The sequence below is a fragment of the Hypanus sabinus genome, chromosome 19 (genome assembly GCF_030144855.1).
Source record: "Hypanus sabinus isolate sHypSab1 chromosome 19, sHypSab1.hap1, whole genome shotgun sequence".
Lineage (NCBI taxonomy): Eukaryota > Metazoa > Chordata > Chondrichthyes > Myliobatiformes > Dasyatidae > Hypanus > Hypanus sabinus.
In genome coordinates this window covers 68,887,166-68,912,350 of record NC_082724.1, presented here as the reverse complement: position 1 = coordinate 68,912,350, position 25,185 = coordinate 68,887,166, and the positions used below count along the sequence as shown (strand labels likewise).

The 25,185-nt window shown below is 37.1% G+C and overlaps 1 protein-coding gene across 2 annotated transcripts in view; it reads right to left on the bottom strand.

The window, feature by feature from the left end:
- Positions 1-274: 274 nt before the first annotated feature.
- The window catches only part of LOC132378010 (ER membrane protein complex subunit 3), a 31,057-nt gene continuing 6,146 nt past the window's right edge, over positions 275-25,185 (bottom strand). The window contains exons 2-9 of one of the 2 annotated variants that reach the window (XM_059944610.1): positions 22,499-22,556; positions 21,981-22,074; positions 19,024-19,128; positions 18,439-18,520; positions 12,857-12,936; positions 9,863-9,945; positions 7,859-8,032; positions 275-4,853 (exon numbers count right to left, since the gene is read on the bottom strand). In XM_059944610.1, the coding sequence (XP_059800593.1) occupies positions 7,904-8,032; positions 9,863-9,945; positions 12,857-12,936; positions 18,439-18,520; positions 19,024-19,128; positions 21,981-22,074; positions 22,499-22,556 (631 nt within the window). In that variant the 3' untranslated portion in view covers positions 275-4,853; positions 7,859-7,903. Of the gene's footprint in view, positions 8,033-9,862; positions 9,946-12,856; positions 12,937-18,438; positions 18,521-19,023; positions 19,129-21,980; positions 22,075-22,498; positions 22,557-25,185 lie in introns of both variants that reach the window. The other variant, XM_059944608.1, reaches the window with a different exon arrangement.

Genomic DNA, 25,185 nt, shown 5'->3' with positions numbered 1-25,185 from the left:
AAATTTAGAGATTTTACATTTTAAAATTGCAGTTGTTTAATCTTCTAAAGTTTACTTCAAGTTCAATATGAATTACTTATGTAATGTCCTATAGTAACGTCTTCAAATCTTTAGAGTTTCTTGTTTGCAGCACCTTTTCTGCACAAAATCTCTTTGGAAATCTCAAATAACAAGCAAGGCTGCATTACCAACCTATACCAGAGATAACAGCAACTCAACGCCAACACATTTCACTCAATTCACTGCAGTTAGTGTAAAGAAAAATTCAGTGGTGTATCACAATATAAACTTTAATATTATGTAATAAGTCATTAATATTCAAACAATGCCTGCACAAGAAAATAAATCTTAGTTATTCATAGCTGACTTGAACAATTAAAATCTTCCCATTTACAGATGGCCTATGGCTTGTTACATTAGGCACTGTAAAGATACAGTAAGTGTAGTCACACAAGGTAATTGATTCCAGCCATTGGCAGCAGCACACTAACTGATAACAAAATAGTAAAGAACATTTTGTACAGAGGGCCTATTGCTTTAAGTGTATGTCAGTCAACATTGCAGATAGATTTAAAAGATCTCATTCACCATTTCAAAAACAGCATGTGTGTCCTGGTTAATGTTCCTCCTTTAAGCAACACCAAAAACCAATTAAATCTCACCATGTTCTTATCAATGGCTGTGTTCCCAATATTTACCTATATATAATCAAAATATTTTACCTGGTAATATTAACATACTATTGGGTAAAAAAAAAATCCTTAGAAAATTAATGCAGCTAAGCTTGATAGCCAACTAAAACTTAAAAATGTAAAGGGTGTCTGAACCTCTTTTTTTGTTAACAAAGCATCTGATAAATGCTAATTTGGATTCTATGAAAGTCATTTATGTCAAATGAAAAAGGCGTTCATGATATCTAGCTCTTCCATTCCCTCCTCTAGTATATGGGTAACTCCCCAAATTTGATGAGTCTTTTTCAGTAAATGAATGTGTTGTAAAATCAGAGACAATATCTTTTTTTTTTAAACCTTTTAAAAAAATTACTAGCTTTAGTTTGGCTGTCAAACATTTTCATAACTGTAAGTACAGAAATTATACATCAGTCCCATGTCATACCTGCATACTTCTTACCTTAAGACCATCATAAATAATCAAGTACCTTAACAGGTATTCTTATCAAAAATCTTTATTAAACACAAAGAAAATAACATCTCATACAAAAATGAGCAAGGTTGTCTACAAATTAATCTGCAGGTAATATCTGAGAATAGGGTTATTAAATATGGGAGTTCTGCTTTTAAATATAGTGGATATATAAAGTTATAAACCAGTCACTGAAAAAGTCCAAATTTCACATGATCAGTCATGTTATATTAGTAGACATTCAATCATTTAGGCTTTCATAGCTTTCAAATGATTTATCTTTTGGAGGCCCTAAAACTGAGGTGCTTCACAATTTTATCAGTATAATTTGAAGAAGTGTGTTAATGTAACTTGAAGAATAACAATACGAGCAGAAGTGGTATTACACAACTAGCAGCTCCTAACTGCAGCACAGAACAAGTTGAAATGTGCTTTAGTTACATATATGCAGATAATCGGCCATCTAAGGTGTTGACTTTCACTTAGATACAACAGCTGTTCTCTGATGCACTGCCATTCTGCATGAACCCTGAACAGTCATCTATTTTTAGTCTTTCTAGTTGCTATGAAATGATCACTAGCCTAAATAAATTTTAGAAAGGAACCAGTTTTTCATTGAAAACCTGAGATAGCATTGAGAATTGTTGTCCTGGTTGTAACATTTTGGTTCCCTGTTTGTTATATTTTAGGGCTAACTTACATTTCCAGGAACCGTTTATTGTTACAAAAAACAGTTAAACATTTCTACAACCCCTCCAAATGAAGAACATTATAGAACTGAGTAAGAAACAAAACCAATGTCATCTTTACATGCATTCCCAACATCTAAAGGATAATGGAGCACCTCAACCCAACAAAAATGAAATGAAACTAAGAATAAAAATAAATGAATTTTGTTACTTTGCAGTGAAAATGTATTTTGTAAATTCAAACAGACATTATATTTGCATCAATACTAAATTATTATTTGTTTTAAACATTACAGCTTGGATGAACAACATATCACATTAATTAGTTGATCAGGGCATGAAAGATTGTGATGGTACACATTCATTACGGGGCTCATATACATAGATCCAAGAGAAAGGTGTGTCCTAATTTGGATGTAAGGAAATAATTTCCCAAACATATGAGTGAATATTTAAAAGTGCAGGATGTCAGCAAGGGAGTTTATGGGCAGTTGAAATAACAGGGCCTGTCGATTAAAGATGACAATTTTAGATATTGCTAAGTTTAGTCCTTGCTTATGTAGGGTGAAAAAAATTATTGCAGTTTGCTTTTGGATATGGTGCTTACAATCTAGTCAAATTGCAAAATAAAAATATTTGGAAGCCACTTCTCAATCAGCTCCATTTTACTTGGGATATTCCCTTAAATACTCGCTAAGAATAGATTTCATGTCACATGCCAGTGATAATAAACCTGATTCTGAATATAAGGCAGTGACCTTAAAATTCTTTCCAGCAGCTACCCAGGGCTATAATCAAAATAATTAATTGTGGGGAGCTGAAAAAAAAATCCCCATGACTGAAGCTAATGGAAATGTAAGTGGAATTTGCTTGACTCAGTTGTGGTTAATGCTGCAATTATACTAGACAAGATATTAATAGTAAGTACTCTTGCAAATTCATAAACATAATAGATTCTGCAGATGCTGGAAATCCAGAGTAAGATGGACAAAATGCTAGAGGCACACAGCGAAAAGAGATTTGCCGTTTTATCAGAAATTAAGATGAAGGGTCTCGGCTTGAAACATTGACTCTTTACTCCTCTCCATAGATACTGTCTGACCTGCTGATTCCTCCAGCGTTTTTATGTGTTACACTCATGTAATGTCCCCTTATGCAGGATTTCATAATTATATGCGGCACCAAGATTAAGAGGGGCTGTACAAGCAAAGTTGTGGTATAAGAGTTTAAAGAGATGTGAGAATCCCATTAGGGGATGAGGAAGAGGTTCATGAGGTGAGTATGAGGGTGCTGTATACATTTTTTAAAAGAATGGTTATTGGCTAGAAAGCTTTGTTGATTTAGCTCAGGTTTGCAATACTGTTAGATGTAAATAATAAATAACCAGTGTTGTATGACAATCAATAAATATTTCTGAGCTTTTGTCCATTTCTTTTTTAATTCATTTACAATTAAAGGAAGTGAAAGCCAAACTCGGTCCTATGCATTATACTGATACCAAGACCGATGTTTTAGTTATGTATATTAGATAAGGAGAAATGCCTCTCATACAATAACAGATTATACCCTATTGGCCTTCGACAATAACATTTTCACATGAGCAATTCTCAGAAGGGTACAAACAAAAATTGAAAGATTAAGAAACCTCAAAGAAAGAACTTTAATGAGATTAAAACAGGAAAATGAATAATGCCAATTTAGATTCTATTGCTTCTCAATCCTTTGACACACCATGATGGATCCCTGGACTAGCTGCATTAGAGATTGCTGGTACAGAAAACTATTTATGATTTCACATTTCTAGGATATGTGAGTATTTAGAAACACATGGCCTAATTAGGGAGAGCCAGAAGGGCTTTGTACATGGCAGGTCATGAGAGCAATTGATGAGGGAAGGGCAGTGGATGTTGTCTACATAGATTTTGGTAAGGCATTTTATGAAGTCCCCCATGGGAGGCTAATCCAGAAGATTGAGATGCATGGGATCTGTGGCGAATTGGCTGTTTGGATTCAGAATTGGCTTGCACACAGAAGACAGAGGGAAGTGGTTGAAGGGACGTATTCGAGCTGAGGGTCCAAAATTAGTGGAGCTTTGCAGGGATAGTAAATTTCCAGATAATACCAAGATTGTTGGAGTTGTGGATAGTATAGAAGAATACTATAAAAAGAAAGAATACAGCATGATATAAATCAGTTGCAGACATGGGCTGAGAAATGGGAGATGGAGTTTAACCCAGATAAATGTGAGCTGTTGTACCTCGATAGAGCAAATGCAAGTAAACAGTAGACTGTTAAGAGCAAGATCCTTAACAGAGCTGCTGAGCAGAGATCCAAATTTGTAGCTTCATGAAAGTGGCACACAAGTCCATTAAGGTGGTTAAGGCAGCTTATGGAACTCTTGCTTTCATTAGTCGAGGGATTAAGTTCAAGAGTCAGGAGGTTATGTTGCAACTTTATAAAACTCTGGTTGGGCCACTGTATTGCAAGCAGTTCTGGTCACCCCACTATAGGAAGGGTGTTGAGGCTTTGGAGAGGGTGCAGAACAGGTTTACCAGGATGCTGCTTGGTTTAGAGGGCATGTGCTAGCGCTTTTAAGAGACATATGGATGGGCACATCTGTGTAAGGAAGATGGAGGGATTATGGACATGGTGTAGGTAGGAGGGATTAGTGATTGTGTAACTTTGATTTACATTTTAGCTGGTTCAGCACAACACTGGGCCACATGGCCTGCTCCTGTGCAGAACTCTTATACCACTTGAGTAAATATTGGATCTTAACCTCACAAAAATTAGATGTCAGATGTTTGGTTTGTATGAAACCATGAATTCAAAAGAATAACAGAATCATAATACAAAAGTTTTCTAGAAGCGCTTTGTTAAATATATAACAGAGATACATTTAACCATCTATTTCCACCTCAACCCCAGAATTTTTGGGACGCTTTTAGATTTAGCTGCAAATCACACACATTTTTACAGTCCATGTTTGAAAGTCAGTAATTCTGAATTTGTAAAAAGGGTCTGCAACAGAAAGATAATTGTCAGAAATGCCTTTCCTGTTATTTATAAAGCATACAAATCATTATTACACCATGCCAAGTAACAGTCTTTAAATTGTTTGTTTTTTTAAATCTAATTAACATATATCAGAGATATTAAAACTATTAAAGTAATAAAATACAAGCAGTAAAAATCAATTTCTCTAAAAAAGTCTTTTGTCCCCAAAACACCAAGGACACATTTATACGTTTTTCATGCTGCTTGTTAATTTTTGTTACACCTAATACATTGCTACTTTCATCTAAAGTTCTGTGACAAAGGAGAACAAAGTAGAAGTAATATTTATGCAGCAATTGTACAAGGTACAACTATTTACACAATGGTGGTAAAACTACACGGCCTCCCAAAAAATGCTCTATTTCTCTTAAATCTGTACTGAGTACACATAAAAGGATGATTCTGGAATGTTAAACAAAATAATTTTGGAAATATTCAACAGAAGAAACCATTTCTATGGAATAAATAGTTCACACTTCAAGATAATGACCTTTCACTTGAATGAAAGTTATTGGAATGCTAATACACTACTGCAAATATTGTTAACAAAACACAAAGAAATCTGCCTGTTGACATTCATGTTTCATGATGTCTTAGAAGAACCTGTTCAGTCTATTGAGTCCACACTAAACACTGCTTGTGTAAAGAGAGAGTCAGGTACAGTACAGAGTCAAAATTCAGATGTAGATGGGATGTGTAGAGGCATGGTTTGCAATATCTTTCCAATAGTCTGTAAGGAGATGGAAGTGAATAGCAAATGTACTGGACTCCAACACTGAAGTTGTTAAGAAGTTGTCAAATTTGAGCTTTTAAATAAAAGTGAAGGGCCACCAAGTGCACTTCAAAAGCCATTATAAAACTGTAAGCCAGTTTCATCAAGAAAGAAACCAAGAACAAAAAAAAGCATGGCAAAGTATGGGCAACATCTGTGGCTAAAATCAGAATCCGTTGCTTCCTGCCGCTTACATGCAGGGAGTGAGGGAGAGCTGAGGTGGACTTCGGGGTTCTTACATTTAACTGTCGTTCATTCTTTGGGGCAGTTCTCTGTGGATGTTTGTGAGGAAAAAGCATTTCAGGATGTATATTGTATACCTTTCTCTGACAATAAATTGGACCTTTGAACCTTTGAATGCAGATGCACAAACATCCATTTATTGGATGGTTTTATCTGAGGCATACCAAAACTTCCATCAGGGAGCAGACCATGTACAAATTAACACTAAACTTTACAATAATGTTGAATGTATATGCAAAATTAGCCTGGAAAACAAGAGGCACACTTCAATATGGTTCAGAAAAATTTATGATTTGATAAATAGGTAGGGCAAGAAGTCTTAATCCCAGGCAATTTCAAATGCATTGTGCATTTGGAAAAAAAACTTTTAAAAGAACCTTAAGTTGAGTGAAAAAAATTTGGTAAAAAAAAAGTTAATTTGCTTTTTGCTTTTGTTTCTCTGAATTGTTGATATATAATTTTTTGGTCAAAACCAAATCTTCGCTTGTAAACTTTAAGGGTGCTTTGTTAGTTATAGTGTGCACCAAACATTTATCCATGCCCATCAATGCCAAATGCCCACGTAGATCAGGATTGATAGATGGTAATTAGAAAAGTACATTTTGCTGAATAAGGACTTAACTGCATCATCACACAGATAGAAATCTCTATTTTGCTGGATGATTTAGCTGTACCCTGAGCTTAAACAATGTGAGGGATAGAGGTACTCAGTTTCCTTTTTACTTGATCTTGCACAAATAGGTATTTTGTATGTCAGAAGAAATGTACATTATAAAATCAGTCAACCTGAAATAGTATTTCAAAATACTGAAGCAAGGTGATACTTCAAAACCAAAAAAAAGGTAAAATATTAAACCAGCTCAATATTCCCCCTTCACACTACCAGTTTGTGATGAATTGTGTGCTAATCTTTAACTATAAAATACATGTGTAGCTTTACTTCTGTTTGAGATTCTTAGTTGGCATTTATTTCAATTTCTGCAGTTTACTCAGAAGGAACTGAGCACTTACAACATTTCACATTGAAAACTTTAATTAATGTAGTTTTCTTTTTTGCAGGACATAAAAAGATGCTGGAAACACACACACACACACACACACACAAAATGCTGGAAGAACTCAGCAGGCTAGGCAGAATCTATGGAAAGGAGTAAACAGTTGACACCCTTCATCAGGACTGCAGGAAAAAAGATAAGAAGTCAGTGTAAGAAGATGGGGGGAGGGGGAAGTAGTACAAGGTAATAGGTGATATGTGAAACTGGGAGGGGGGGTGAAGTAAGGAGCTGAGGGGCAAGTCAATTGGTGAAAGAGATAAAGGGTTGGAGAAGGGGGAATCTGATAGGAGAGAACAGAAGGCCACGGCAGAAAGGGAAGGGAAGGAGCACCAGCGTGAGGTAAGAGAAGGAAAAGGGAAATTGAGAATGGTAGGGGCGGGGGGGGGGGGGGGGCAATTATCAGAAGTTTAAGAAATTGATGTTCATGCCATTAGGTTGAAGGCTACCCAGTTCCCTTGGTGATAATATGGAAAAAATGATGAAATGCCAATACTTAGTCACAAGATGAACATTATAGTGCACTTACTTCTGGCCTACAAGAACTGCAAAATAAAATGCTTCAATTACCCAAAGAACCACCCTTATCCACATGAGAATAGTAATTTTTATTTCCACCCCCATAATTCTTTTAACAAAAAAGTGATCCAATACATTTGGTCATACACACCTTGGACTTATAAATAACTTTAACTTTTATGAATGAACAGTGAGAGACAATTCCTGACATATTGCAAGAAAATATACAATCTATTCTTATCCAGTATCTTTACACTGATGGCTTTCAAATTCACAGTAAAATCTCACATTAGTGGTTTGTGTGACTTACAGCTTTACCAGACATTTCTAATGCGTTCAAGTAAAGTTTTAAGAAAAGGAGAAATATCTGTCTTACTACAAACCTAGTTATGGTAGAAGTTTAATCTGGGGTCCCTGGTTAAGGTGCCTTAAAACATTGATGTATCTATTTCCTTGTTGAACATTCCTTCAAAATTGAGATCCTTGGCCATAAGTTCTTCTTCCACTTCCTCCAAGGCCCACTGATGATCCAGGATTTCCAATGCTTCCCATTCAGCCTTTACAATAAAAATACAAAAACAAAAGAAACAGTATATTTTTCTACCTTTCAGTTTTGCACTATTAAATAGATAACTTATTCCCATTACTCCCCCTTCTATTTTAATTCTACTCTTATGCATACTACTAAATTCCTAGTATATCATTAGGCCATTTTTCATACAAATTCATATTAATCAGTGCTGATAAGGTGCTGAATATGGAGAATATTATAATTCACCACAACCTTGTTGTCACTATCTTTGCATAGATCTTCAGCAGAAATAATTGGGACCTTATTAGTCAGTATTAGGATCCTCAGAATCAGGAACTCTGTGGTTGAACAGATTCTCTTAATAGGGGCAGAGCCAAGATCAAGCATCTTTGCATTGATCAGACAATGGCCAGAAAATGTTAACCATGATGAAACAGGGCTGGTTTACTGGTAATGCAGGCTGAGGCATAAAGAACTGAAAAGAAACAGAAGTTAGGAATGGCCTCCACCTTTTACAAAAAGTTAATAACAAGGGTTAATAACAAGTAGTGAAGGAAATTTAGGAACCACTGAGATGGTGGAAGTTAGTCATTACGTTTAAAGGTATTTGAGTTCAATGCCAGATGTATCATGTAAGTACTAGATTGCTATACCTCAGTCTGAATAGACAGTGGAGCAGAACATCCTCTCTTCTTGCCACAAAGGAGGCCACTCTCAGGTTGGAGGAGCAACACCTCATATTCCGTCTGGGTAGCCTCCAACCTAATGGCATGAACATCGATTTCTCTAACTTCCAGTAATTACTCCCCCTCCTCTTTTTCATTCCCCATTCTGGATCCCCTCTTATCCCTTTCTCTTCTCCTTACCTATTGATCACCTCCTTCTGGAGCCCAATCTCTGTCTCCTTCTCTCATGGTTCGCTCTCTTATCATATTGCTTCTATTTTTAGCCCTTTATTTTTCACTCATCACCTCTCGGCTTCTCACTTCATTCCCCCATCCACTTGCCTTTCTTCCTCACTTAGCTTCACTTATCAGCCGGCAGCTTGTACTCCGCACCCCCCCACACTCCTTATTTTCTTATTCTTGCTTTCCATCCTTTCCTAGCCAGTCCGAATGAAGAATCTTGACCCAAAACATCAACTGTTTGTTCCTCTCCTTAGATGCTGCTGACCTACTGAGTTCCTCCACATTTTGTGTGTGTGTCACTGAACTAAACAAGACAAGACTGTGTGATGGATTTGAACTTGAAGTTAATAATTTTGTTTCCAATTATCAATTGCATTTCGAGGATTTTCAGTCATTTTACAGAAGAATGTTCTAGTTATAAAAAGGGCTAAAATTTTTGCCTTACGATCTTCTATTTAAGTATTCCCTTGCATGACCCTAACAATTCCCAGAGAAGTTCTAATTTTTAAATTCCATTTTTTCCTCAGCAGATTATGGCATATTAGCGTCACTGGAGTGCAACATTTTGGAACAATAATGTGGATATACTCTATATACACTCTCTTGACAAGGACATCAGTTCATTCATGTTCTAATATTCATTTGTATAGATCTGGCAACAAATCCCTTATTCCCTACTCAAAAACAGAAATGAACCCAAACAGTTATAAAGTCCTAAATATGAAGCTTTGCATTTTGTGAATAAAAATCATAGAACATTTTTTCATCCACAAAATACCAAGAATTTCATGAACAAAAATACTGCCAACTTTGACTTTATTATCCAAATGAAGTGTCTATTAGAGTTTACTATAAAATGCTGTAATGTGCAAGAAAACTAATGTTATACTAGAAGGCTAGTACAGGATATTTCTATATCTATACAGGATATGGTATAACTAACAAACCTTGAAAGCTTTATTTGTATCTGGAGGCATTGCCATTGCAGCACCTGTCATCTGTTCTTGCATAATGCGTGACTGATCTGCAGCTACAATAAGAGACAGAGTATTGAATGCAATTAATTAAATGTCAAAGTAAGGAAAGAAACATCCAATCATGAAAAAAGTATTAAAAAAAAGGGAAAACTTTTATTCACAGATAAGCAGCTTCATTTCATAAAGGGAACATTCTTGAATAGTATTCAGTCCCACATTAACGTGGTTTACTTCTCATACGCAATAAATCCCAGGATAAAGACACTTCCATAAATTAAAATTAACTTATTTTTACAATAACAAGAATGGCAACTACTATAAAAAGTAGTTTTATGAAAATATTGCAATTCTCATAATTATCAGACCATATCCTTCAAATATACCCAGTACAAAAACAGAAAACCCATATTCTTGTCTTTATGTTCCTGATTTAAAAGGATCTAAAATAATCTCACAAGCTTTTCAAAGCATAAAGCTATGTTTGAAGGTTCATTGAACGTTTTATTAATTTTTGTTTGGTTACAATCAGATTGTAGCCATCAACCTATCACTTCCTATCTCATGGGTAGTGGTGTAAAATTACTAATGCAGGATACTATTGCTGGTTGATTCAGCAACTGTAATTTATTCAACACATTTAAAAAAAACCTGCAGTAGAGAAATGCCGTTTCAAGTGATCCCTTTTTTTCTTTCTTTCTTTCCATTCTGTCAAATTTTATCTATTCCTGCAGGTCACTGACTCACTTTGTTTTAAGAAAATCAGTGACAACCTAATAGTTAATAGGACATGTTTGGTGGTTTGGGCACAAGTAGGATAACATAAGGAGGCAAGGTGCTTTTGCAATTTCGCACCGTAATCCATTCAAAAAATGGAAGATTGTTAAGACAGATCAGGGTAGGAAAAATGTTCATGGTGGTGATAGCAAGAGAACAAAGCTTCTTCAGGCTTCATTTTGAGCAGATCTTTAATACCAACATGGTAATAAAGATGTGCTAAAGCCTTAACACTGCATTTCCTCTGAACCACATTACAGCACTAGAGTGCCTTCTGAATAGGAACTTTTTTTTGATAGATTATATTCACATATACCAAGTGAACATTATTAATACAACTGCAACATTAAGTTACTTTCTCATTTCTTCATCCTGAAAACAGAACCCATAATACCAGCTGATTACAAATACAGTCTAACTCAAAGGTCTTTAATGATATTCAAGATTCTGAACTCAAACACTTGAAAATTCAATCTAGATTAGAAATAAATTGGTCACAATCAAGTCTGAAAAGTGGAATTATATTTAATTTTATTCTGGCTTGATTGTGCTAATTAACACAAAGTACTAAATGTTGTACAAGATGTTAAAATGTTTTGCATGTTGATAAAATGGAAAACTGTATCTTTAGATTCCAAGGTATCTTAACCCATAATTTTCATATTCTCTCAAAATGTTTAGCAATGAACACCACTAACCACAAGGTTAGTGAGATGCTTTGTACGAAGGGCAAGTAGGGCGAATTACCTCATTTGTCTATACTAACATCCTGCTGCTGCTGTGTGATCTGAAGTTCCAAATTAAGTTCTGGGCCAATATTTACTTTAAAAAAAAATTGTTACGCTAGTTAGGAGGCAAAATACCGGCAGATAGGAAAAAGATCTTCCTGGCTATAGAAGCTTGAGGAGCTCATTTTCTGGTGAAAATTACCACCCAGTAGGCTTATTCAGAAAGTCAGAAGCCTTGGGATCCAGGGAAGTTTGGCCAGGTGGATTTAGAATTGGCTTGCCTGCAGAAAGCAGAGGGTCGTGGTGGAGGGAGTTTGGATTGGAGGGTTGCAACTAGTGGTGTCCCACAAGGATTGATTCTGGGACCTCTACTTTTCGTGATTTTTATTAACGACCTGGATGTGGGAGTAGAAGGGTGGGCTGGCAAGTTTGCAGATGACACAAAGGTTGGCGGTGTTGTGGATAGTGTTGAGGATTGTCGAGGATTGCAGAGACATTGATAGGATGCAGAAGTGGCAGATGGAGTTCAACCCAGAGAAGTGTGAGGTGGTACACTTTGGAAGGATAAACTCCAAAGCAGAGTACAAAGTAAATGGCAGGATTCTTGGTAGTGTTGAGGAGCAGAGGGATCTGGGGGTACACGTCCACAGATCCCTGAAAGTTGCCTCACAGGTAGATAGGGTAGTTAAGAAAGCTTATTGGGTGTTAGCTTTCATAAGTCGAGGGATAGAGTTTAAGAGTCGCAATGTAATGATGCAGCACTATAAAACTCTAGTTAGGCCACACTTGGAGTACTGTGTCCAGTTCTGGTTGCCTCACTATAGGAAGGATGTGGAAGCATTGGAAGGGGTACAGAGATTTACCAGGATGCTGCCTGGTTTAGAGAGTTTGGATTATGATCAGAGATTAAGGGAGCTAGGGCTTTACTCTTTGGAAAGAAGGAGAATGAGAGGAGACATGACAGAGGTATACAAAATATTAAGAGGAATAGATAGAGTGGACAGCCAGCGCCTCTTCCCCAGGGTGCCACTGCTCAATACAAGAGGACATGGCTTTAAGGTAAGGGGAGGGAAGTTCAAGGGGGATATTAGAGGAAGGTTTTTTTTTTACTTAGAGAGTAGTTGAATGCACTGCCTGAGTCAGTGGTGGAGGCAGATACACTAGTGAAATTTAAGAGATCACTAGACAGATATATGGAAGAATTTAAGGTGGAGGGTTATATGGGAGGCAGGGTTTAAAGGTCGGCACAACATTGTGGGCTGAAGGGCCTGTACTGTGCTGTATTGTTCTATGTTTCTAAATTCAAAATGTAATCTTCTATTCCAAAAAGAAAATCTATCCTACCATATATCCAGCCTGTTAAATCAATCCGACACAATTTTATACACATTTCATTTGTGCCATATACATACATACACACACACACACGACATAATGTATACATGCTCAAGTTACTGATTACCATTGTCTTGTCCTAGGAGTAAAGAATACATGCTTCTGAGTCCAAACACATTCAGAAAGTACCAAGATGCAGAGCTCACCCTGAGTACAAAAAAGAAAAGACAAATTAACTTTAAAGAAATGGAAAAATAAATGTAAATACGGTAACATTACTGCACTATCAACTTTGTCCACATAATGATAAACCAGACATGCTCTCCAGTCAAGATGTAAGATGTTTCAGTATCAAAGCACATCTGTCATGCATCTTACTGTTGAGCTCCATCAAAGGGGAAGAACTGACCAAATAAACCAAAAATAAAATGATGGATCTTCTTCTCTGAACCCTCTCCTTTGTCAATATATCCTTTCTAAAATAAGCCCAAAACTGCACACAATACTCCAAATGTGGTCTCATGAGTGAGTGCCTTATAAAGCCTCAACATCACATCCATGCTCTTATATTCTATACTTCTAGAAACGAACACCAACATTGCATTCACTTTCCTCACAACCGGATGATTTATGTTTTCCCATTTTTTCTTATTTCTATTAAATTTCTCTACAGTCTCTTTACCCAAGGATTGGATATGATTCTTGAGTTAGAATCAAGTCAGTCTTGCATAAACAGATTCACTAAGAGAGCATCCCACTCCAATTATGCTGAGTGCTTGATAACCTATACTCCAACTATATTTAGCTTTTATCAAGAAGAAAAATAACCTTCATATAATGCCCTTAATGGTGATGATACAGCATTTTACAAGAGGGATTACTCTCATAATTAAGGAGATGCAACTGCTAATTTGTACATAGCAAACTCACACAATAACCAAGTGACAGAGGCTGAATAAGCTAAATTTCAGCAAAGTTCAGTGAGATGAATATTGCTTTGGTTATGTGGAATTTTCAAAATAGTGCCATGGATCTTTTACATCTGCCTCTTTGAAAGACTCATCCATAAAACACTTGAAATCATAAAATGCTTCTCAGATAAATGATCCGAGTACTTAGCCAAAGGAAACGAGGACTCCAAGAAAAAGGCAGGAAGAAAAAAAATGTAAGATTGAAGAGACAGATTTAGGAATCCTTATATAAACTCATGAGAATTCTAATTTGATTTCAAATGATTGAAATAGTTTCCATTAAAACTCAATAGCTCTATTGAATATTTAGTAGATTAGAGTTTCATGAGTTATATGATGCTGACTTAGCCTTTGTTTATTTCTGTCCTACTTTAATGGAGGATTAATGCAGCATTGAACAGGTTCATGCTCCCCATGGATAAATCCCATCTATTGAAGGGATTCACGGTAGATCTTCACTCAATTTCTATTTATTTATTTTAAACAGGCCATCTCACAAATTCTAAAAGCCTTCCAAAAATCACTATTCCCTGCCTTCTTAAAAATACTACTTCTAATCCTATAAAACCCTTGATTCAAGGAAAAAGATTTACATGAACAATAAACATGGAAATGGATATGAGGTTCAAAGCCCATAGATTATTAAAATAAAATCATTCAACATATATTATTGGATATTGGATAATTCGTCATTGTCTGAACTAAATGGCACATGGGGCCTCATATTGGATAATTAGATTAACTCAAATTGTTCCATTTCACAGTTTTTGTGAAACCATTTTTAAAAATACGCCAGAAGGATAGTGGATAACAAGCTAAGGCTATTTAACACAAGCAGCTCATATTGAGCGTAGAGAAAAGATAACTGATTTACTGAAAGTACAGTGATTCCAGTTGACTGGGATACATCAGTACATTTTGCCCAAATTAAGTGGCTGCCCAAATCAACCAAAGTTTCATGGAAATAGCTACAAAAAGGTATAAAAGAGAGCACAGCAAAGTCAAGATGGCACTAAACGGTGATTCCTTTGCGTGCATTGTGGGAAACAGCATTATTTCTATTTTTGAAATCTCTTTCTTTTCCTTTTCAAGGTTATTTTTAAGACCCTGACCTGGAGTTACACCCTGACTTTGGTTCTTTGTGGGAGTGGGACCGGCTGCTTTTTGACATCTCAAGGACGTGGCTTTGAAGGCTAGCGCGCCTTCAGGGTTCCAGACTTTCGTGGCTCTGAAGACGGGCTGATTCAAGGCTGGTGCCCCAGACTGGGGCATCGCGGGAGAACATGGAACATCGGGAGCAGCAGGTTAGCTCTCTGAAAGCAGAGCTCAGAAAAAGTGACGCAACAGACTTTCAACATCATGAGTCAGAATCAAGTTTATTATCACTGGCATGTGACCTGAAATTTGTTAACTTAGCAGCAGCAGTTCAATGCAATATTAACCTAGCAGTGAAAAATAATGATAATAAAAAATAAACAAGTACAGTCGGCCCTCCTTATCCGTGGGGGATTGGTTCCAAGACCACCCCTGGATACCAAAATTCTCGGATGCTCAAGTCCCTTATTTAACAAGCATCAGTGCAGTGGTCTTTAGGACCCAGCAGAACCCCAGGCTTTATTTAACACGTTCCCGTGCGGTAGACATTAGGACCTGGCGGCGCACTCTGAATCCACAGTGTTCCTGTTCACAAAAATAATCACGATTGAAAATAAGGTGGAAGTAATAAAGCTATCAGAAAAATGTGAAACGCCATCGGTCATTGGAAAAGCATTAGGCTACAGTTGGTCAAAGATCAGAACAATTTTAATGAAATGTGTGAAAGGCCCTGCCCTGTTGAAACCTACAATTATAACTAAGCAACGCAGTGATTAAATTATTGAAATACGCATGTTTCTTAAATGTTTTATATGCATAGAAAGGTAAAATATGTACTATATACTAAGAAAAACATCTGACTAACTGACGCTAAATAATACCAGATATACCTGTTCTGACTTCAAATCCGACTTTAAGATGGACTCAGGAATGGAACTCATTCATAACCCAGGGACTGCCTGTACTTTTAAGTCATTTCTAGATTACTTATAATACCTAATACAATGTAAATGCTATGTAAATAGTTGTTATACTGTATTCTTTAGGGAATAATGATGAAAAAAGTCTGTATATGCTCAAGCAATGAGTGCTAGAGAGAGAACTTCCAGGTTTTCCCGATCCACGGTTGGTTGAATCCGCATATATGGAATCCACGGATAAGGAGGGCCGACTGTAAATCAATTATGTATATTGAATAGGTTACAAGAACGTGCAAAAACAAATACTGTATGTTTAAATAAAAAAGTGAGGTGGTGTCTAAAATTTCAATGTCCATTTAAAAATCGGTTGGCAGAGGGGAAGAAGCTGTTCTGAATCACTGAGTGTATGCCTTCAGGCTTCTGTACCTCCTTCCTGGTGGTAACAGTGAGAAAAGGGCATGCCCTGGGTGCTGGAGATCCTTAATAATGGAAGCTGCCTTTCTGAGACACTGCTCCCTAAAGATGTCCTGGGTACTTTGTAGGCTAGTGCTGAAGATGGAGCTGACTAGATTTACAACCTTCTGCAGCTTCTTTTGGTTCTGTGCAGTAGCCCCTCCATACCAGATAGTGATGCAGCTCTCCATGGTACAACTATAGAAGCTTTTGAGTGTATTCGTTGACATGCCAAATCTCTTCAAACTCCTTAAAAAGTAGAGCTGCTGTCTTGCCTTCTTTTAACTACATTGATATGTTGGGACTAGATGAGATCCTCAGAGATCTTGACACCAAGAAACTTGAAGCTGCTCATTCTCTCCACTTCTGATCCCTCTATGAGGATTGGTATGTGTTCCTTCGTCTTTCACTTCCTGAAGTCCACAATCAGCTCTTTCGTCTTACTGATGTTGGGTGCCAGGTTGTTGCTGTGGTACCACTCCACTAGTTGGCAAATCTCACTCCTGTATGCCCTCTTGTCACCTGAGATTCTACCAATAATGGCTGTATTGTCAGCAAATTTATAAATGATATTTGAGCTATGCCTAGCCACACAGTCATGTGTATATAGAGAGCAGGGCTAAGTACACACCCCTGAGATGCATGAGTGTTGATCGTCAGCAAGGAGGATATGCTATCACCAATCCACACAGATTGTGGTCTTCCGGTTAGGAAGTCAAGGATCCAATTGCAGAGGGAGGTACAGAGGCCCAGGATTGTGGGAATGATGGTATTAAATGCTGAGCTATAGTCGATGAACAGCATCCTGACATAGCTGTTTGTGTTGTCCAGGTGGTTTAAAGCCGCGTGGAAAGCCATTGAGATTGCATCTGCCGTTGACCTATTGTGGCAATAGGCTAATTGCAATGAATCCAGGACCTTGCTGATGCAGGAGTTCTGTCTAGTCCTGATCAATCTCTCAAAGCACTTCATTACTGTCGATGAGAGTGCTACCAGGCGATAGTTATTAAGGCAGTCCACATTATTCTTCTATTGGTACCGGTATAATTGTTGTCTTTTTGAAGCAAGTAGGAACCTCCGTCCATAGCGATGAGAGGTTCAAAGTGTCCTTGAATACTCCTGCTAGTTGGTTGGCCAGGTTTTTAGAGCCTTACCAAGTACTTCAGTGAGTTGCTTGTTATGTCTCCCCTCTTGCTGTGAAACGGGGGCAACTCTTTTTCCTTTATCAGGGAGGGGCTGTGCTATGTCAAATTACCAGGTGACAAGTAGTCTTTGGGGTACTATAAGTCTGTGTCTTTATTGATGCTTTGCTGCATGCTTGATTGCTTGGTGGAGGGTGCCGATACTTTTTTGCTCGTGGGTGGGGAGGGGTCATTGCCTTGCTGCTTGTGGGAGGGGGCTTTGGGGTTCTAACCTCAAAAAGAATTTCAGGATGCATATTCTATACATTCCTCTGACATTAAATGTACCTTTGAACCTGTTGAAAAAGACAAACTACCTTTTGACTAACAAATTATGTATTTAAATGAAATACAGAACAAGAACACTAATAATACACTATAGTACTATAAAATTATCATTCATAATAGTTATTAACATAGCAATTCTCCAGTATACACTGCCGTGTTCTTTTGATTGGCTGTAAATGAACAAAATCAGTGTAGACACTTAGTGCAAATAATGGACTACCTTCATACAATTAATTCCGAAATTTGCATTCTTCAAATCTTCATTTTCATTGCAACATTCAAGATGATTATTGATACCTTCAAATTCCTAACTAAAAGTAGTGAAATGGTTTCATTTTCACTCTGGCCATTTTTGGCATCTCCAAGCTTGAATGCTTGAAACCGCAGTAGGTAAAACAGTTCAAAATTGTCTTACTGCTTATTTCTCACCAGCTATCAGAGCTTTTTGAAGACAAACACACACAACTAACACTACTTAAAAACTATGCTATGTGCTCCAAGCATGGTGTAATGTTAACATCCACACAAGTGCACACAACTGACACTGGTTAGAAATTTCAGCAAAAGTCTATTGTCTCGATTCAGTGGCATAGTACCCCAAATAAACAAAGGGAATCTTGGCTATTTTCTCAACTAGTTTTTGTCCCAAATAAATGCTGGTCATAATTAACTGCAATGCACTGTAGTTTGGTTTGGTGAAAAACTAAAACCAAAACTTGCTTTTGGCACATCATATCTGTAATATGCACTAAAGGGGTGATTATTGATTAGCTTTACATTCTTCTGTACTTTTCAACATACCAAGAAGCGTCCAGGGAGAGCAGCTCGATTCCCTGCTGTAACATGGGCTTAAAACGTAATGTCAGAGGAAATGGAACCTTTGCTAAAGAGAAAAATAAATAGTGTTAGTAAAATAATTTCAACTTCAATTTACTAAACATAGATTTGATATTTGGACTACCTGTATAGCACTAAACAGAATGGTAATACATCAGAGAAAGGTGAGAGAAAATGCAAGTAAATTTGGATAGAGGTGATGGGATGAGTAGCATTTAGTACACAAGTGAAGCAGGTAGTTTTTTTTAAAAAATGGCAATGATATGTTAGAAAAAAGTTTTAAAAATATGAAATTCAGAGTTGTTGTAACTGTGGGTGTAAAGAACTGAGTAAGATGGTGATTAAAATAATTTGATTTTGAATAGGAAACGAAGTTGAGTTAATTGAAAAAGATGCTACAGGTTTGCATGTTCTGCAATAAATAACTGAATTGTACCAAGAGAATAAAAATTATAGCTTTGGTTTTCTCAATTTCACTTTGAGAATGCAAATGTTCATTTAAAATTAGAACAATTATTTCACTTGCACTTCTTCCAGGGCATTACTCACTTGTAACAAATCCAGAGAATGTCCAGTTGATCCAGCCGCCGATAAGAATCATTGGAAGTACATTTGTAACATTGCCTTTCATCATGTCCATCACCATTGTGGGGTCTGAAACATTAAGTTCAGAAAATTATTAGGTTTAATTTCAACATTTTTATCAGCAGTACAAGGAAATGCACAAAGAAAATCCCTATCACATTTGTTAGGCAGGCTATGTCTTTAAAACTTTAAAAATCAGAAGATGTTTGCTGCTTATTGAGTGTATCTTTCAAAATAAGATTAAAACTAAAGTGGAAGCTAGATGCAAAAATCCTTGGATGAGAAAATAATGACAATTACTTGACCTGGCAAAACAAGTCTACTAAATTAATGCATACACAATTTTTACACTTTCACTCAACCTGTGCAATTTTCTTTAATGGAACAAAATAAACAAAAGCAAATCTTGAGTGTGACACTTCATCTTTCACCAACCAATTCAAGTCCACATATCTATCACACTCAGTGGCCACTTTATTAGGTAAACCTGCTCGTTAATGCAAACATCTAATCAGCCAATCATGTGACAGCAACTCAATGCATAAAAACATGCAGATATGGTCAAGTGGTGCAATTGTTGTCCAGACCAAAACTCAGATGGGGAAGAAATATGATCCAAGTGACTTTGACTGTGGAATGATTGTTGGTTTGAGTATCTCAGAAACTACTGATCTCCTGGGATTTTCACAAACAACCGTCACTGGAGCATACAGAGAATGGTGGAAAAAACAAAAAAAAATCTGTGGGCAAATTCTCTATGTTAATTAGAGAGGTCAGAGGAGAATTGTCAGACTGGTTCAAGCTGACAGTAACTCAAATAACCATGCATTACAACACTGGCGTGCAGGAAAACATCTCTGAATGCACAACACTTTGAACCTTGAAGTGGATGGGCTTCAGCAGCAGAGGACACCCTGGTTTCCATTCCTGTAAAGTGGCCATTGAGTGTATATATAATGCCATAAGATATGTCAAAGTACAGAATAACCTTTGAATGTTTTTGAAGTAGAGATTTTACAAATAACCATTTTGCATGTTAGACTCCACAAAATCAAAGGGGAAAATAGACAAAGATAAATCAGTGGATGTTTTGACAAGGTGCCATACATGAGGCTGCTCAACAAGAGTCCATATTAAAGGAAAGATATTAGCATGGATAGAAGATTGGCTGACTGGCAAGAAGCAAAGAATGCAATAAAGAGTGCCTTTTTTGGTTGGCACTGCTTATTTTTAAGTTATAGGTCAAAAATTTGGACTTCAGAATCAATGACTTTGTGGTCAACTTTGCAGCTATATGAAGATAGGCAGGTTGTGCTGAGGAAGCAGGGAATCTGGAGAAGGACTCAGACTGGGAGTATGGGCAAAGAAGTGCAGATGAAATCTAGTGTTGAAAAGTGTAAGGCCATGATTTTGGCAGGAGCAAAGGTGTAGACTATTTTCTAAAAGAAGAGAAAATTCAAAAATCCGAGGTGCAAGGGCACTTGGGAGTGATTGTGCAGGATTCACTATAGATTAGATTGTAAGTTGGGCTGGTGCTGAGGAAGGCAAATGCAACATCAGCGTTCATTTTGAGAGGATTAGAATACAAGAGCAGGGGTGTCATACTAAGGCTTTATAAGTAATTGGTCAGACTGCACTGGTAGTATTGAGAGCAGTTTTGGATCCCTTATCTGAAAAAAACAACAACTAGCATTAGAGAGGGTCCAGGAGGTTCATGAGTGATTCTGGGAATGAAAGGGTTAACATATGAGGATTGTTTGATGGCTCTGGGCTTGTATAAGGCTCTCATTGAAAACTATTGAATATTGAAATGCCAAGATAGAGTAGATGTGGAGAGGATGTTTCCTATAGTAGGGGAGTCCAGTGAGTACAGGATAGATACATCCCAAAGAAGAAATATTCTAAAGGCAGGGTGATGCAAACATGGCTGACAAGAGGAGTCAAAGGCAACATACAAGCTGGAGAGAGGTCATATAATAGAGCAAAAATTAGTGTGAAGTTAAAGGATTGGGAAGCTTTTACAAATCAATAGAAAGCAATTAAAAAAGTCATAAAGGAAAAGATGGAATACGATGTGGAAGGATGTTACCGATGGTGGAGGAGTCCAAGACTTCAGAATAGGGGGATGTCCATTTAGAATGGAGCTGAGGAATTTCTTGCCACAGGTAGCTGTGAAGGCCAAGTCATTGGGTATATTTAAGGCAGAGGTTGATAGATTCTTAATTAATCCATGCGTGAAGGAATACAGGGAGAAGGCATAGCTTTTCACATAGAGAGTGTAGGTGTGTGCAATGCACTGCCAACATAGGTGGCAGAGGCAGATACAACAGGGTCTTTTAAGAGACTCCTAGACAGGTACATGGAGCTTAAAAAAATAAGAGGGCTATGCAGTAGGAACATTCTAGGCAGCTTCTAGAGGAGGTTACATGGTCGGTAACACTGTGGGCTGAAGGGCCTGTAATGTGTTGTAGACTTTCTATGTTCTATTGGGGCTGAGGGAGAAATGGATCAGTCATGACGAAATGGGAGAGCAGTCCAAATAGCTTAATTCTGTTCCTACATCTTACGGTTTAGTACCAAAGGGCACAGTGTCGGAATAGAGGGATATCCATTTTGATTAGAGATGAGGAACTTCTTTAGCCAGAGAATAGTAAATGTGTGGAAGGCACTGTCACAGATAGCTGTGGGAGCTAAGTAATCGAGCACATTTAAAGTGGAGGTTGATAGATTCCTGATTGGTTGGGGTTTCAAAGTTATGGGGAGAAGGCAGAATGGGATTTAGCGGTATAATAAAACAGACATGATGGAATGCTGGAACAGACCTGATAGGCTGTACGGCCTTATTCTGCTCCCATGTCTTATGGTCTAAATAAGACTTTCCATATCTACTGCATAGATTACAAGTTAAAAGAATTGATTACCAGTCATAGGAGAGGGAGGAACAACTTTTCTTTTGGTCTTCTTGAAAAATCCATCATCAGGGTTGTTGAAATAGTACTTCCGTGTAAGGAAAGACTAGACAGTTAAAACAGGAACATGTTCAAAATTATAAGAAATTAAACATTTTGCAATCCCACTGTAAGAGGGGAAAAGTAGCATGCACATTGTCGGTTGGAAATAAGGCAGTATCTGAATGGAAACTTGGCATTACAGGTAACTGCATGTAAATTGCAAAATTCCCATTACCTATGCCCCAACTTCCTATGCATTTTGTGGGTGTAGTGATATGGAAGATCATGGAATATAGCACATCCTAGCCACACCAAGGTACAAATTACTTTGAATGGCCAGCAGGAGCTTGGCACAACTAAATATGCAGAATAAAAAGAATTGTTAAAGTAATCCAAACCACATTGACTTACACCCATATTATCTGACCATTAACATTCTGGCACTGACAAGGGTTATTTCAGGTGTGTTTATAGAAAAGAAAATTTACCTGCTTTGGAATATATCTGCCATTTTCTCTCAGAATTCTACTTCTGATTAGAATTTGACTGCAAAAGAAAGGGTATCAATTATACTTAAACAAATTCTGGAATAATTGGAACATAAATAAAAATTACAGATAATGGTTAACACTTTCAAGTGGTTTGATAGCCTTCATCCACACAACTAATTGTTGCATGTACTTCACATTACTGGAATACTTCAGTTACTCACCAACTTGAAATACAAAGAAAAACTAACGTTCAGAACAAAACCACTGTTGCACTAGACGTGAAAAGGTTTAGAGTACACATTAGAAAACAATAGTATGTAAAAAAAAATGTGATTAGTTATAGACAGACAGACACACAGACACCTTGTCCACTAAGAAGCAGGCTTGTCATATGCATGTGGCAACATCAGTTGTACTGTCCATTAACCTTTATTAAACTGCATTTCTGATATTTTTGTTTACCATTTACTCCCATCTAGTGGCTTCGTTGTACTTTGATTTCTTTTGCAGTCCATCAAACATTATAGATATTGAAAAAAATAACAATGCTTACATTTATGAGATAAATAATTTCTCTTTAACTGTTAGTTTTATTTTTCTTCTGTTCTGTATTTCCCAAGAAACATTATTTTAATTCTCAATGCTAGCCTGAATTCCCAATGGGAGCATTTTCATTATGGCATGTGCTCAGAATAATAAGTTATTTCTATCCATTACTTAATTACTGGAATATTTTTTTAAATGAAACACAACAGTACTTTACTCAGAGCTTATTTAAAACTTTGACTAAATGAGTGTTTTATAAAAAAGCACATGGTAAACATGAAATAAACTAAAATACACTGAAAAAGCAGAAGCACAAATGAAATGCTGCCTCATCTAGGAATACAGTTTGGGTCGCAATGTGATGGGGAAAAATAGAGCAAAAGTTCAGTTCCAATGGAAAGTGTCATGAAAAGAAGGAAGAGGGGTCCAGGAAATCTCTTCTGAATACTGAGAGGAGGAAGTAGTGCCTGGTGGTGGAACGGGATGTAGCAAAATTATGGGTGACTCATTGGATGTGGAGATTAGTGGGGTGTGGGCATGACAGAGGAAACCCCATGCATTTGGGATGAAAACAGAAGTGTGGGAAACAGTAGATACAGCTGCAAGTCATGCCAACTTTATTTGAAGGAGAGCTATGGTAAGAAACAATGAAGATATTTTAAATGTCTCTGGTTTGGAAATTAGATAATAGTGATAAAAAAAACCTGAAAATATAATGATGTCCTTGCAGGATATTGAGGTGCTAACTGTGGGCTTCTAATGTGCACTGGTACCCAACCTACCCACTGAGATGCAGGTAGAGATGTCAGAAGAGGAAAGAGTCACTTACTAGCAGGATGGAAAAGAAACTGAAAGTTTCCATTTCTGCATCAATACACTCATCAATGTGGTGAGAAAGGAACGAGACAAGAATGACTGATCCTTACATCCAACAAAAAGACAGGCATAACCTGGGGTCACACAATTTTCAGTAGGTTTCCAACGACTTTAAATAAATGGAGTTTTAAAAAAGTTGTTCAATTTAATAACTAATTCAGTAAGGCAAAGGATATGGAATCAGAATCAGGTTTATAATCACTGATATGTGTCACAAAATCTGAAATCAGTTGCTTTGCAGCAATAGTAAAGTGCAATACATAAAGAATTACCACAACTTACAATAATACAATAACCATATAACAATTACAGCACGGAAGCAGGCCATCTCGGTCCTTCTCGTCCATGCCGAATAAGTAGTGCAAAAAGTATAAAAACTGACTTCATGGTCCGTCAGAAATCTGATGTCAGAGGGGAAGAAGTTGTTCTTAAAACATGTGAGTGCCTTCAGGTTCCTATACCAGCTCTTTGATGGTATATTGAGAAGAGGGTATGTCCTGGATGATAAGGGTCCATAATGATGCATCGCACCTTCTCAAGAGATCGCCTATTCAAGAGGGGTTTGACAGTGGGGAGACCAGTGCCCATAATGGTAATGGGAGTGAACTGGTTGGGATTTTATTTGAGGGAGAAATAAGTCATTTTTAGTCACTGTGGTAAGGGACAGAAATATGGAGAAAGTGGACATTACTATGAAGATTAATCACTCAGGACAGGAAACTGTCAAGGTAGCAGAGGGCGTCAAATGTCAAAGATGCAAATAGGAAGGGACATCAAAAAGAAACAATAAAAATAGGAAGATAATCTGGAGCAAGAGCAGGTTGAAATAATGGACCTATCAGTATATTACTGCATGGCTATATTCAAAAAAGTAAAGATTTCTCATGGTACATGTAAAATGGAAGGACTGGACCATTAGTTTCTGCCTCCACCAAAAGACTTTCAACAGATATTAACAGCCATTCCTCCAATCCTCCAACCTAGAAGGACTTTTTTTTAAAAAACAAAATTCTGTCATTTCTGCTCTAATAAAGAGACCTCTCTTAAGGTGCTCAATTCAATTTGCAAATATATAAGTTTCCAGACTCCTGTTGCTTTATTATTCAAACTCACTCTCAGTCTCATGTCTTTGGCTTTCTCCATTGCCTCAATGATGCTAATGCAAGTTCAAAGAACATCGTCTCATTTTTCACCTCCTTGGGACGTAATAATAAATGTACTAATCCCAGCAAGTCCCTTCTTCCTGCAATTTGAGCTAACAA